This window comes from Oxyura jamaicensis, chromosome 1, assembly GCF_011077185.1.
Source record: "Oxyura jamaicensis isolate SHBP4307 breed ruddy duck chromosome 1, BPBGC_Ojam_1.0, whole genome shotgun sequence".
Taxonomy (NCBI): Eukaryota; Metazoa; Chordata; class Aves; order Anseriformes; family Anatidae; genus Oxyura; species Oxyura jamaicensis.
This window is the reverse complement of record NC_048893.1, coordinates 125,671,280-125,684,259: the sequence shown is the minus strand read 5'-3', so window position 1 is coordinate 125,684,259 and position 12,980 is coordinate 125,671,280. Positions and strand designations below refer to the sequence as shown.

Sequence of the window (12,980 nt, the reverse complement as noted above, 5' to 3'; positions counted from 1 at the left end):
CCCCCCCTCAAGAAAAGCCTATCTGTTGGTAACTTCCATTTAAGGGATGCCTTCCCCAGATTTAACTGGCAGGACCTGTCTGACAGTGTCTCTGGTGTGGTCTAGGTGAAATCATGCACACTAAACACTGTCCCTCCCAGAGAGACTGAAATGCCATTTAAGTCAAAAGCAGGGGAACAAAAGGAGAAGGGAGGAAAAAAAAAAAAGGGACGAAAAACACCAGAGAGAATACGATGGTGCTTGTTGAGGCTTGTTAAGCCCTTCACAGATTTCTCTCTCATATTCAGATACACACACACACACACACACACACACACTACTTCATACTTTGGCATAATCTGCTGGAGGTGTTTTCAGGCCTGAGCTGATTCTGAAGGCTAATTATTATCATCTTAATCTAATTAATATCCTTCCTTCACCTACGTATGTTTACAAAAGCCACCTAGGTACATTAAAAAAAGACATAAGCTTTACCTCACTTTCATATGTGTTAGTTAACAGGATATTGTGACGAAAATATCAGAAGTTTTTTATGGAGTTTTGATTTGGCAACAGAAGGATCTAATTTTCATTAGGGGCAAACTTCAAAATAATATTACTGTGCATGCAAAACATTGTCACTGGGACACAACTGCTGGAACTAAGTCTCTGAAGTTTCCATGGTAATAATGAATTTACAGTAAATTAATTATTACTGTGGAATTTCTTAGTATGACTACCTTCAAATGTCATTTTCGTCTTAGGAAAGAAAAGGTATGTTTTGTTCAGTATTTAATTTTTTTAAATAGGTCTCAAAAATCACAGTAAATATCAGGAATTGACAGGGACTACTGTAAACTAATGTAATTTGTGTTTTGCTTTTCCAAATATCACATAAGTTTACACTCACTGTCTGTACTATTCAACTTCTAGAGAAAAATCTAATATTTTTGTCTCAAAGACTCTTGACTTGTAAAAATCCACGTTCTCCCCCCAGCTTTAAGTGCAAAAGAGATGTCCATATACTTTTAAGAATCCAAAACTAAATTAAAACATAATCCTAAATTGAGGTAGCACATTTAACCAAGTTTCTTTCAAAGAACTTCAGAAAGAAACTGTAGAATTTGAAAAGTAATGTCTTCAACAGCAAGCTTTAAAACCGTTAGGAACTGATGCATTTTTTCTCTCCATTGGAGCATTCTAAGAGATCGGAGGCTCTTCTTTAATTCTTCCTTTCTTCCCAGAAAAATACTGTTTAGTCCATGCACCTTTAGGACCTGTGGCATCTATTGCAACATCAATAATGGAATCTGGAGTCATCCACCTCAGAAACACCAAGAAGAGGAAGTTCAGAACAGCTAAAAGAGCGAAAATATACCCGGTCACTGGGCCACAGTGAGATATTAGTCTGTCAAGTCGCTCATTCATTGGTAACACCTTTTCACCTGCAACCCTCTCGTATACCTAAAAGGAGAAAAGAGAGTGAAATCTTATGAGTGATGCTGCTTCTACCTCAAAAATCAAGCTTTGTTGTCAGTGTACAAAATACAGTATCTATTCCTAACAACTAGACATGACAGATATTACACCAAAAAACTTTGCAAGTTTAAAATGATTTATGAGGATTCCAGAAATTTAGATTTATGAGTATTCCAGAAATTTAAAGAATTTATGCAATGGCTAAGGAGAAAAATGAAAAGAAATCTTATATTTTATGACAGCCCTTGAGAGTATTTCACAAGATAGAAGGACAGCATAATTTGCCTCTAATCTAATGTTACAGAGAGTTTTTTGAATTAATGGAATGGATTCTAATCTCTTAGACACACCAGTCAAACACTGAGTCTGAACACGCAGTTATGAGATTTTCAACACAAAGATGGATGAACACATCGGTGGGTGGGCAATCTTCCAATATCTGTATTTGAACAGTCTAGCAAATCAGAATAGGATTCTGATTTTTATTTAAAGAAACGCTAGTATGATAAAATTCAATGAATGTGGAAAGCAAATACATGGTATTAGTGACAACATGCACATTAACTACAACCACTGGTCCAGTGTGTCATAGAACAGAAAACTACTATACGCAACTCAAGACTAAAATCGTTCAAAAGAGTTTTGTCCTTGAGAACATTACAGAATTCATCCTACATATACATCAGCAGTAAGCTAACAAACAACTCTCCTTTGTACAACATAAGTTCTATGCATCCTTCTTGCAGTTATGCTAGCATTTCCCTTCACCAAGTTTGGTTTCATTTCTTAGAAAAGGGCTCTAAAAGAAATGGGAACATAAGCTAACTTCTATAACAACTTTGCATCTAAAACATTGTTTGCAGTTTAAAGGATCGTAAGATGACTTGTACTGACAGTACTTAAAAAAGATAAACTGCATATGACACTTCTTCAAGTAGACTAGTAGGAGAGATATGTGTCTGAGTAACAGTACAAGGTAATTAAGATGTATCTGTTTCAACTACTCTCTTGTCTAAAACATAGGGGCTGAAGTCAAAAGTGACCTATCTCCACAGGAGTTAATAAATTATTGCAGTTAATATTCCTCGCTAATGACAGAGTTTTCACACCAAAGCACAGTTCTAATTCTGAAATATGATTTCAAAAGCATGATAATTTATTTTCATTACATCCATAGCTCATGTATATTCAGCTCTGTCTGGTAGCATTACGCTACCTCACATCATTTTAAACCACTCATTAGCATGCCACAGACAAAACTGTGTCATGAACTCTATCTTTTCATACATCTTATATAGCATGCTTTCCAGCTATGCCAGAAGAGCTACTTACTGTGAAGACTCTGGGGAGAAAAAATGTGAGTAGAAATGTAACTAAAGGTCTAGGCTGATCTTCAGAATACTTACCAGTAGTTATGTAATAGAAAAAATACAAATAGGGGAAAAACAACAACAAAAACATGAGAAGTATTTGGGAAAAGGGAAGTATTTTGTGAACCTGTTTAAGCCATGTGTTTGATGGAAAACATTCAGAAGTTAAACTGAAGTTAAAAAGAATGCACACGGTAATGTTTCAAAGAAATCACCTTTCAGAAATGTACTTTAAAATAATTAAAAAAAAAAAAGTGATTATACATACTTTTTCAGTTCTCTCTGCTACATCCCTCCATGTATAGAATGTCTTTACTTTATTATGAACAGCTTCTGGAGACGGTAGTGTTCCCGATCTGAGCTGGGCAATAGCCCTTTCTAGACCATCACACAATGATTTCACAGAGGGTTCACATAAAATAATGAGGTTTTCTGGAAGCACCTCAGGAATTCCACCAACTTTTGTACTCACAACCTTTGAAAGAAAAAAAATAAATACTACATATGCTGCATAGCAATAAAGTCCAGAGATGATACTGCTATTACACTGTTTAGATTGTTTAGATTCAGCACTGAAGATGAAGAGAGGAAAAAAAATCCAATGACTGGTTGCCACGAAGGCAAAGACTGCCATTAAGCTTTGGGAGTTTTGCCTGTGAACAGAAGGTCTAGGCCCTAGAAAGGACCTCACACAGCAGAATATTTAACGATGTTCAGAGTGACTCTTTGGTAGCGTAAGACTGAAGGACTTGCCTAGTGTGTGTTTAATGAGACATCTTTCCTAAAGGTGTTTGTCACAATACACAGCTAGATCCGTGTAACTAGATTTTGGATCTTCTCTCCATAGTTCCTCACGAAAACTGTTACCTATACTTGGAGAGGACAATTTTACCACATCAACTTCAGTTTATGATTTCTAAGATACTGAACATTTACAAGAATTTCTTCAGAAGTTCAGTAATTACTGTTTTTAAAGGGAAACCAAAAACTACTAAGATTCCTATTCTTTAATCATCTCTAAACAGCAGCCAACAGTAGGAAGACCACTGAATTTTCCCAGCACCTAGAGAAGAAAACAAATGACCGGACAATGAATGCCACAGATGCGTAGTAACTACTCTGAAAAAATGCTGGAGGGGAAAAAAGTCCCTCACGTTTTCTATACTTCTTGTTTATAAGTGTCCTGGTTTCACCCCAAATTATCTCCCCTATCCCCATCATTGACCGTATTGTCTTTCAAAAAAAAAAAAAAAAAAAAAAGTTCTTTAGACTTAAATGTGAGAATCTCAGTTCTTTACGGCTGTTGATTTCTTTCTGCTTTTAGCTGTCACTCTGTAAATTGAGCTGGATATTAGCCAGAAAGAGCTTTTAATGTGATTACTCTAGTGTCTTCTTTCTCTCTCTAATCCTCTTCTCCCATCTTGAATTCCTGCATTCAGTGCAAAATATGTAAAATGTACGTCAGATCTTGGTTCGTGAAGAAAATGGGTGTTAAACACTGGTTTAGTCTGGTAATTTAGTATGTCTGACTGACCCATGTCCTCATTAAGCAGCATCAAAGTTAGCCTTCATGAACACCAAGCACTCTTTACTCTGCAGAGGAATACATACAAAATAGCACTTTGGAGAGGCAGTCTGGTTTGTTCAGAGATCTGAGAATTAGCAGATCTACATGTATTCCCGACTCTGTACAAGCTTCTCCTGGGAGCTTAAGCAGGTTTGATAAACCATTCTGTCTCAGCTTCCAGGTTATCTATAAATTCGGGTAATATTTGCTCACCTTTGTAAAGAGGGAGCCTCAGATGAAATGAAATAAAATGTTACAAGCACATATTAAATTTATTTTAAATGGATACATGCATTCTAGAGAGTTAAGATCATCTCTCTTCTTTTTTACCTGTAAGCCACAGCTTGCTGCTTCCACAATTGCCATACAAAAGGCTTCAGTGAGGGAAGTGTTGAGAAAAATGTGTCCCTGGACTAGAACATTTCTAACATCCTGGTGTTCCAAGGCTCCTAGGAGACGCACCCTACATATAAGAAAAATATAAGATAAACACTAGATTTGTACTGTAATAATGCCATATAACGTTAAGCATATACTGAAAAACGAGTTCCAGTAGTACACGCTTATTTATATAGAGAAGCAGCATAGACACCTTTGTTCTGTTTTCTCTAAATTTTGACCAGCAATTGTTTTAATGTGGTACCAACTCCAAAACACCGCTACTGGGCTTGCTATTTCTGGAAGAGAACACAGCTTCATGCAGTTAGTAACTAAGATTTATCACTTTCTCTGCTTAGATGTATTATCTGAATTTTCAGTGTGAGGTGTGATCAATCTCAAAGTCCAAGGGCAAAAAGAAATAATTAGTGTATCAGTGATCAGGACCTATTCTTTTGAAGGGATGGTGGGAAACAAGAAGAAATTGAAGGACGAACACTAAACAAACAAACAAAAAAAAAGATCTTTCATACCAGGGAGGTACAGAAGGAGGAATTACTGACTGCAGTACAGAACAGGCAACAGGAAATGGAAAATTAAAAACCTTTTCTTTCCTGTATAAAACTACCTTCAAGGAACAACAAAAACTCAAAGAAATATACAGATGCATATGCATTATGGAAACATTTAGGTGACACAGTAGCACCGAGGAACACCTCTGTAGCACTACACGGACAGGTACTGGCTAAGTCCTGCCCTGAAGAATATCACATTGAAATAAAGTTAAATGAAGCAAAGCAGAGAGATGTCAACAAGAATGAAACTTCCAAAATTATTAGCAGTTATCCTTAAAAGCAGCAGCGACACAAACTAGCTAACGCCTCATACCATACGGTAATCCAGCAGATGTGATTTGAACATTGCCATTTCAGAGAAACAATAAATCGATGTCTAATCCAGATTTCCTCTGACTCAAGTGAAAGTTCATATGGGGTCAAGTTGCAGGATCACAGTCCAACTCTGCAAGTGCTCAGTTAGTGTTTGGTCTGTCTGCTGTGCCTTCATTCAACAGTTCTCATCTTCTCCAGCCTCAATTTTTTTTGGGGGGAGAAGGAGGGCAGTGAGCAAGGTTGTTGTTGTTGTCTTTCTCACCCTTAAATTACAGTGAAGGATCATAAACATGCATCATAAACAAACCTGTCGTGTAGCTGGTATCTTTCCCGGACTTCTTCCAGTACGATTCGTTTTGGTCCTTCTCCTCCAACTACGAAATGTAACTCCGGATACTTCTGACAGAGCTCAGGAATTATACCACTAAGCAAATCTATACCTAAGAGAACAAAATTTAGGGCAAGCTGTTAGTGTATTTGATTTTAGAAGTAATCATGATGTAGCCTACTGTGTTAGCGCTACTCAAAATGGGAAAAGTCTCTTGAAGAGTTGCACTGCTGAACACAAAACTCTTAAAAAGAAAAAAGCAAACAACAACAACAAAAAACACAATAACGTGATCTATTAGGAGACAAATATGATGAATGGCTTAAATTGATGTTTCTTGATTAAAAAAACAGTTGAAACATTTTTAATAGAATACATAGATCAGGGCCTAAACCATATCCTCCAGATAAGCCAAACATTTCACTTTATAAACTCCAGCACCCGCAATGCTAGAAAAGAAATAGACCTCTACATCCAATGCGTGCAAACGAAAGCGTAGATTCCTTCTTCCTGAATGCAAGGACACAAGAGCCCAACCTTGTCAGCTCACAAAGTAGTGAAGCTCCCACTTCAATCCATGCCATAAATCCCACGCACGTGGTAACTATCCAAGACCTTTCTTACCATAGCCTATAGAAAAGGATGACGAGGATAGACTTGCGTTGTAGCCCCCATTACCTTTTCTGTAAACAAGCCTGCTGACCACGACGATCGTGATGGTCCTGTCGTCCCTTCTGGAGGGGTCTGGGGTGAAGTCGGTGGGATCCACCGCGTTGGGGATGACGGAGACGATCCGCGGGTCCAGGGCCGCTCGCAGCACCGTGTTCTCCTTGCTGGTGTAGGAGACGCAGATGATGTGGTTGGTGTCGCAGAGGGACACGGTCAGCAGCTTGTTGGTGAGCACCGAGCTGACGTCGGCGAAGCCGAAGAGCGAGTGGTCGGTGAACACCGTCCGCAGCCCCATGGTCTTGGCGTGGAAGAGCGCGTCGTGCGCCATGGCCGAGAAGGAGCTGTGCGCGTGCACCACGGTCACCCGCTCCCGCACGAAGATGCAGCGGAGCAGGGGCAGGCTGTGGAAGAGGGTGGTGGCCGTCGACTGGTTGTACATCACCCGCAGGGGCAGGTAGTACACCTTCAGCCCGTTGGTCAGGTACCGCACGCCCCGCCGGCCGCCGTACGCGTGGGTGACCACCAGCACCTTGTGGCCCCGCTCGATCAGGCACTGCGACAGCTGGTAGATGTGGCTCTCCACGCCACCCATGTTGGGGTAGAAGAAGTCCGACACCATGCACACGCTCTGCGCCGGGACACCCCCCGCCGCCCGAACCCCGCCCGCCATTTCGGGCCCGCTGCTGCCGGGGGAGCGCCCAGGCGCCATCACGGACCGGCGGCCGCCGCCGCCCCGTCGGGCCCGCCGGGCCCCGCCATGCCTGACGCGGGCCCTTTAAGAGGGCGGCCCCCTTCAACAAGGGAGGGGAGGGGAGGGGAGGGGGAGCGTGCGTGCGCGCGCCCGTACCAGCCGCCTACCGGGGCTCCCCGGGAGCTCCCCCCTCCCCGCCCTCCCGTTTCCGGGTACGGCCGGTGTCGCCACGGTAACCGCGAGGCCGGCCCGCCCCTCCGGCCAGTCGCGGCCAATCGCCGTCCGGCGCCGCGTCACGCGGGAAAAGGAGCGGCCAATCGGAGGGGCCGCGTGGACGGCGGGAAGGAGGGAGGGAGGGAGGGAGGGGGGGAGGCGGGGCCGGCGCAACGGTAGCTCGGCGGCCGTTGGGCGGCGTTGTGGGGGTTTCCCCTCCTCTCTCGGTCCCAGCCTTCGCTGTCCTTAGCTGTTGGGAAAGGCTGTGTGCGAAACGGCCTGGTCCGAGCTGGCGGGACGAGTATAAATATAAAAAATAAATTTTATATGAATATAAAAAATATATTTTATATAAATATAAAAATAATATGTATTTCATTAAATAATAAAAATAACAAATGAATAAAAGTTAATGTCTCCTGATTTACTTTTGGGTCTTGTCAGCCACTGCGGGAGCTCACAAAACATTCTCAGGCCTCTTGCTGCAAGTTTTGTTTCTCCGTAACTGAACGTAAGCCCCACCATTTTTACAAACAGTCCAGGAGCTTGGAGTTTGTGGAAAGCAGCAGGGTAGCCTACAATGTGCTCTGTCACCAGGAGCTGGCATCGCTCGGCTGTGCCTTTCTGGTCTCAGTGAGTTTCACAATCATCAGTTCCCACCTCCAGCATTGCGTTGTCCACTGCTGGCTGCCAAGAACAGATGTTATCACACCAAGCTTCGGTTGTTCATGTCTTTCCTGTACGCTCCTACAATTATGTTTGGCAGCTGCTTCTCCTCGCCAACATTTCTGATGTGAATTTTGTCAGATTCTGTTCTACCATCACTCCTGTGCAAATATCCTACGCATGAGTGGTGGTATGAGCTGACCAAGGCTACGGTGCTGGTTGGATTCCAGGTTGCCTTAAAGCCTGGACAAAGATCTGAGGTGCCAATCCCAAGAAAGAACGAGGAAGGAATCAGGCACTTTATTCTGGGACTGAAAGAGCAGAAAGATGTTATTGTGCTGAATAAGAAAATTGTTGCTCATTGAGTTTTTCTGCCACGTTGAGAAAGGTGAGACGGGTATTGGTACATCTGACCCTGTCATTAAGTGCTCCTCCTGGGTGGAACGCCTGGTGAGAACCTGAATTTCGTGATACCATGCTGTGAAGGAAGAGCCAGACGACCAGGAGGCCATCAGGATCCTACTTCTCAGCAGAACCTGGAGCCTGAATGTAAAACAATTGCCTTAAATGAAAACTAGAAAAACACAAACTAGTGCCAGGAAAAGGAGAAATGTATGTGGAAGTACTCAGCTGCAGCACCCTGGGAGGTCATCCCTGGTAAATTATGGTAGTAACCTGCTTCAGGGTCAGGCTGACCTGAAGAATCAAGCTGTAGTACTCACTGCAACTCTAGCTGTCTGAAAAACAAAACTTTTTTTTTTTTTTTTTAATCTATTTGAAAAATTACTTTTTTTTTCCTTTTTTCTTTTTAGACTAGCTATTTATCATAACAAACTCCTTAAATGCTCTCTAGAGAAACTGTAATTCTTGGTATGCAAACTTAGAAGACGAATCAGAATCGGTGTACAACACAGCAGCCTCTCATCAAAAAAAGAAGTGAAGTTTGACAGGGCCCATAAACCGACATTGACCACTGTGCAAATCCAAAATACTCTCAGTGACCTACAAAACCTTCCTCAGGATACACCCACTTCATCTCAGAAACCCGCTCTTATGCCATGGGACAGCTATGATTTTTTTGGCCCTTTGCTTATCTGAACTTTGGAGTGGATTCAGTGCTTTCTCAGCAGCTGGCCATAAGCTCTGGAATGTCTTTCTGAAGGAGGTCAGGAAAAGTATTACAGTGAAGCTTTCCTGCCTTTGATCTTTCATGTTAACTTTGATGACTGGACATCCATGATCTACATTAAACATGTCTAGTTATGTTTAGTGTCATGTCTTCAGTCCAATTCTGTCACCCTGTACCAGCAAGTATCTCCCGTTGTCATATTCAAACTAGCCTGAAAATTTTGTCTACCTGTGAGCCTGGAAAAACGTGTAATGGAAAGGAAAGACATCTCTGCTACTGCAAAGTTGACAAAAATACTGCTAAACTTTCTATCCACAACTGTTTCATGATGTTGGGGTACCACATGCTTTTCCCCAGCTGGGTTGCTGTGTTGTATATTCATGAAATTGTTATTAATCTTGGGCATATTCAGAATTTGTCCTGCCCTGATGCGAGGTTGAGCTGCTATAAAGGGACCAGCAGCTGAAGAGGAAATCACGTTTGGTTCTTTCCTAAATGCCTAAACTCGATGCATTCACTCCCTCATTAGAAGTACATGCAAGGTCAGGTAAGACTGTGGAATGTGTAAAGTAGTGAGCAAAGACAATAACAGTAGACAGTAAAAAACAGTGATAGCAGAGTAATTACTGCTTTCAAGCCTGGTCCCTGAATGCTCCCTAAAGCACCCTCACGAGTTGAATTAATAGATGATGGAGGAGGCTTAAAGAGACTCCTGTGGCGTTGTTCTGGTAGCAGATGTCACCTTGCCTCAAGGAGATCACTTCAGTGCTCCTGAAAACACAGGAGAACTTTTCACCAGGTACTGTGCTAAATCATCTCCCTCTCAGTCCCCTCTCACGCTGAGTTTGTCACAGCCCCAGCCTGATGTACGACATTGCATCTATTGAATATCTTGAGCATAAAATATCAGTTTGGTGGAGTGCCTTTGCTGTGTGTAATAAGTTGGTGTGATAAATTAACACATTTGTTCATATGAATATGTCTAAAGCATTCAGGTTATTATTTCAAAATATCAGTAATTGGCAAGAACAATCGGTTATTCACAAAGTAGTTCACAACAGAACTGCGCTGCTCCAGATCTTGATGCCATGGTGAGGGAGCAATTGTGGTCCTGGAAGATAAATCCCACAACAAGAAATGGTGCTCTGCTCATAGCACAGGAAGTTTTCTTTCCATTTTACAGGCATGTCTCCCTTCCAAGAACGATATCTAAGGCAAGTGAGCTTGCTAATAGACATGAGAAGTTGATCACCAGCTCTTTGTCTGTCAGGTCTCACATCCGTTTCTACCCTGTGCTCCTAAGGCACGTCCCAAGGTCTTGATTCCTCAGTCGCCCTCTGTGTACTTCAGCTCTCGCCCAGCCAGGATCCCAGGTCTGCTTATCAGGATGGTGACAAGGGAGAAGAGTGAGAGGGCTTGGGAGCCATCAGGGTGCATATACCAAGGAGTTGCTTCTGGTTCCCTGAGCTCACACACAGGTCACATCTCTGTCCTCACCAGCACAAGACTTGCAGCACAGTGCAGTTGCTGTGGATAATCATCTTCTACATGATCCTTCACCACACCAGTGGTGTTCTCCAGGGGTCGGTGTTGGGGCCCATTCTCTTTAATATCTTTATTGATAATTTGGATGAGGGAATTGAGTGCACCCTCAGTAAGTTTGCAGATGACTCCAAGTTTGGGGGAAGTGTCAATCTGCCATAGGGTAGGAAGGCCCTGCAGAGGGACCTGGACGTGATGGGTCAATGGGTGGAGGCCAATGGGATGAGGTTCAACATGGCTAAGTGCCAGGCCCTGCACTTTGGCCACAACAACCCCATGCAGTGCTGTAGGCTTGGGGCAGAGTGCAGAAGCAAGGTGTGAGGAGCTGGGGCACAGCCTCTTCTCACAGGTAACTGGTGATAGGACTAGAGGGAATGTTCTCAAGTTGTGCCAGGGGAGGTTTAGGTTGGAAATCAGAATACATTTCTTCTCAGAAAGAGCAGTCAGGCATTGAAATGGATTGCCCAGGGAGGTGGTGGCATCACCGTCCCTGGAGGTGTTCAAGGAAAGGTTGGACATGGTGCTTAGGGACATGGTTTAATGAGTGATAGTGGTGGTTGGGTGGTGGTTGGACCAGATGATCTTGAAGGTCTCTTCCAACCTTCATGATTCTATGATTCTATGATTCCATTCAGGGACCATTTTGGTGAGTGCCTGGTCTCAGAGCCCTTCCCTGTGCCCAGCAGGAGCAGTCCCTGGAAGCAGATCTGGGCTGCTGGCTGTCTTCTGCCTATTCAGCAGAGCCAGTGATCCCACTTCGGGGCTCCCCACATGGGACAGAAAAAATTCCTGGGCAATCAATACAGAGTGATGACTGGGCTCTCCCTGACAGCTCAAACCGGTCAGAAATGTGGGTTAGCTTTGTACTGGCAGGCCTAATGGATATCTGTCCTGCAGCCAGCATACAAGCGGCATCAGCTCTCTGACAACTAATCTGACTAACGTGACAGAAATGCAGTCATGTGCCAGTATTGGATCTGGATCACATGTGATACAGTAACAGGCAGATCTGGTATCAATTGTTATGAAGCCACAGTCTGTTGACTGGATTAGACTTGGCTTTACTATTTTTTTTTATTAGTTTTGGTACACTTTACAGTCTATTTAATTGCAGGTCTGAATTTCCATTTCTGCAGCCTCGAGGCCATTTCTGTGCTTTAGCATTTGCACATCATCTGTGGTAGAAGAGAAGGCCTGTCTTACACATCTTCTGCTTGTACCTTTAAGACCGGACTTGACAAACTCGTTAAAAAATGTTGGAAATTTATTGCCAAAGAGTCAATACAAGATGAAGTGCCAGAACTCTCAGATGGTTCAAATATTAAAATGCTAGCAAAATGGGTTTTATTGAAAACTGAACAAGTCTAAGGACTTAGTGGAGGAAAGAAAAAAAAAAAAAAGTGCAGTGACAACAGCAGATGGAGCTATTGGAAACTTAAAATCTTGGTCCTGGTGGGGATGCAAAATAAGCTCTGTACAAAGCTGGAGAACCTTCACCTGGTACCTTTTATATCCTACTACTAATGCTCCCACCATACATAAGCTCCAGAATGTTGTCAGCACTGTTCTTTGTGCTTATGGTACCCGGTATTGTAATACCGGCCTCTGCTTTCTACGCAGTTTGAATTAAAAGAAAAATATGTTTCTTATTTAAAAAATTAAAAAATAATAAATCCAATATTTCAATAGTTTGTATCTGGCCTTAAACTGTAAAGCAAGTGTAATTCATATGCTTTAAAATCCATCAAATGAGACAAGTGTTTCTTTAAGTTGATAGCAGTAGTGTAGCCTTGCATATGTAAAGATAAAGGCAAGGCAAAGTTTCTGGAGGAAGCAGTAATTTTTATTTGACTGTTAGTGTGTGTAAAACTCTAACTTTTGTTTTGTTTTGTTTTTCACAGATGCTTTCAGGCACACAAATTCTTCTTGAACAGGCTTCAGGCTTTCTGCAGGTTAGAAACATTGCTGCGAGTATAATTTAATTACCATGGAGCAGAGCAAGGTGATAGGGTGATAGTCCTCCAGGGGGCAGGTAGAGAGGGTAAGCAAGTATTAGCTATGAAATCTTTAGGGGTGATT

The 12,980-nt window shown here is 42.4% G+C and overlaps 1 protein-coding gene across 1 annotated transcript; it reads right to left on the bottom strand.

Moving 5' to 3' along the window:
* Nucleotides 1–3: 3 nt before the first annotated feature.
* Nucleotides 4–7,531, bottom strand: PIGA (phosphatidylinositol glycan anchor biosynthesis class A). Its single transcript, XM_035327617.1, has 5 exons — nt 6,670–7,531; nt 5,971–6,103; nt 4,726–4,858; nt 3,097–3,303; nt 4–1,443 (listed from the first exon to the last, which is right to left on the bottom strand). The coding sequence occupies exons 1-5, from the start codon at nt 7,367–7,369 to the stop codon at nt 1,180–1,182; spliced, it is 1,437 nt and encodes a 478-aa protein (XP_035183508.1). The 5' UTR covers nt 7,370–7,531; the 3' UTR covers nt 4–1,179.
* Between the last annotated feature and the right edge of the window lie 5,449 nt (nt 7,532–12,980).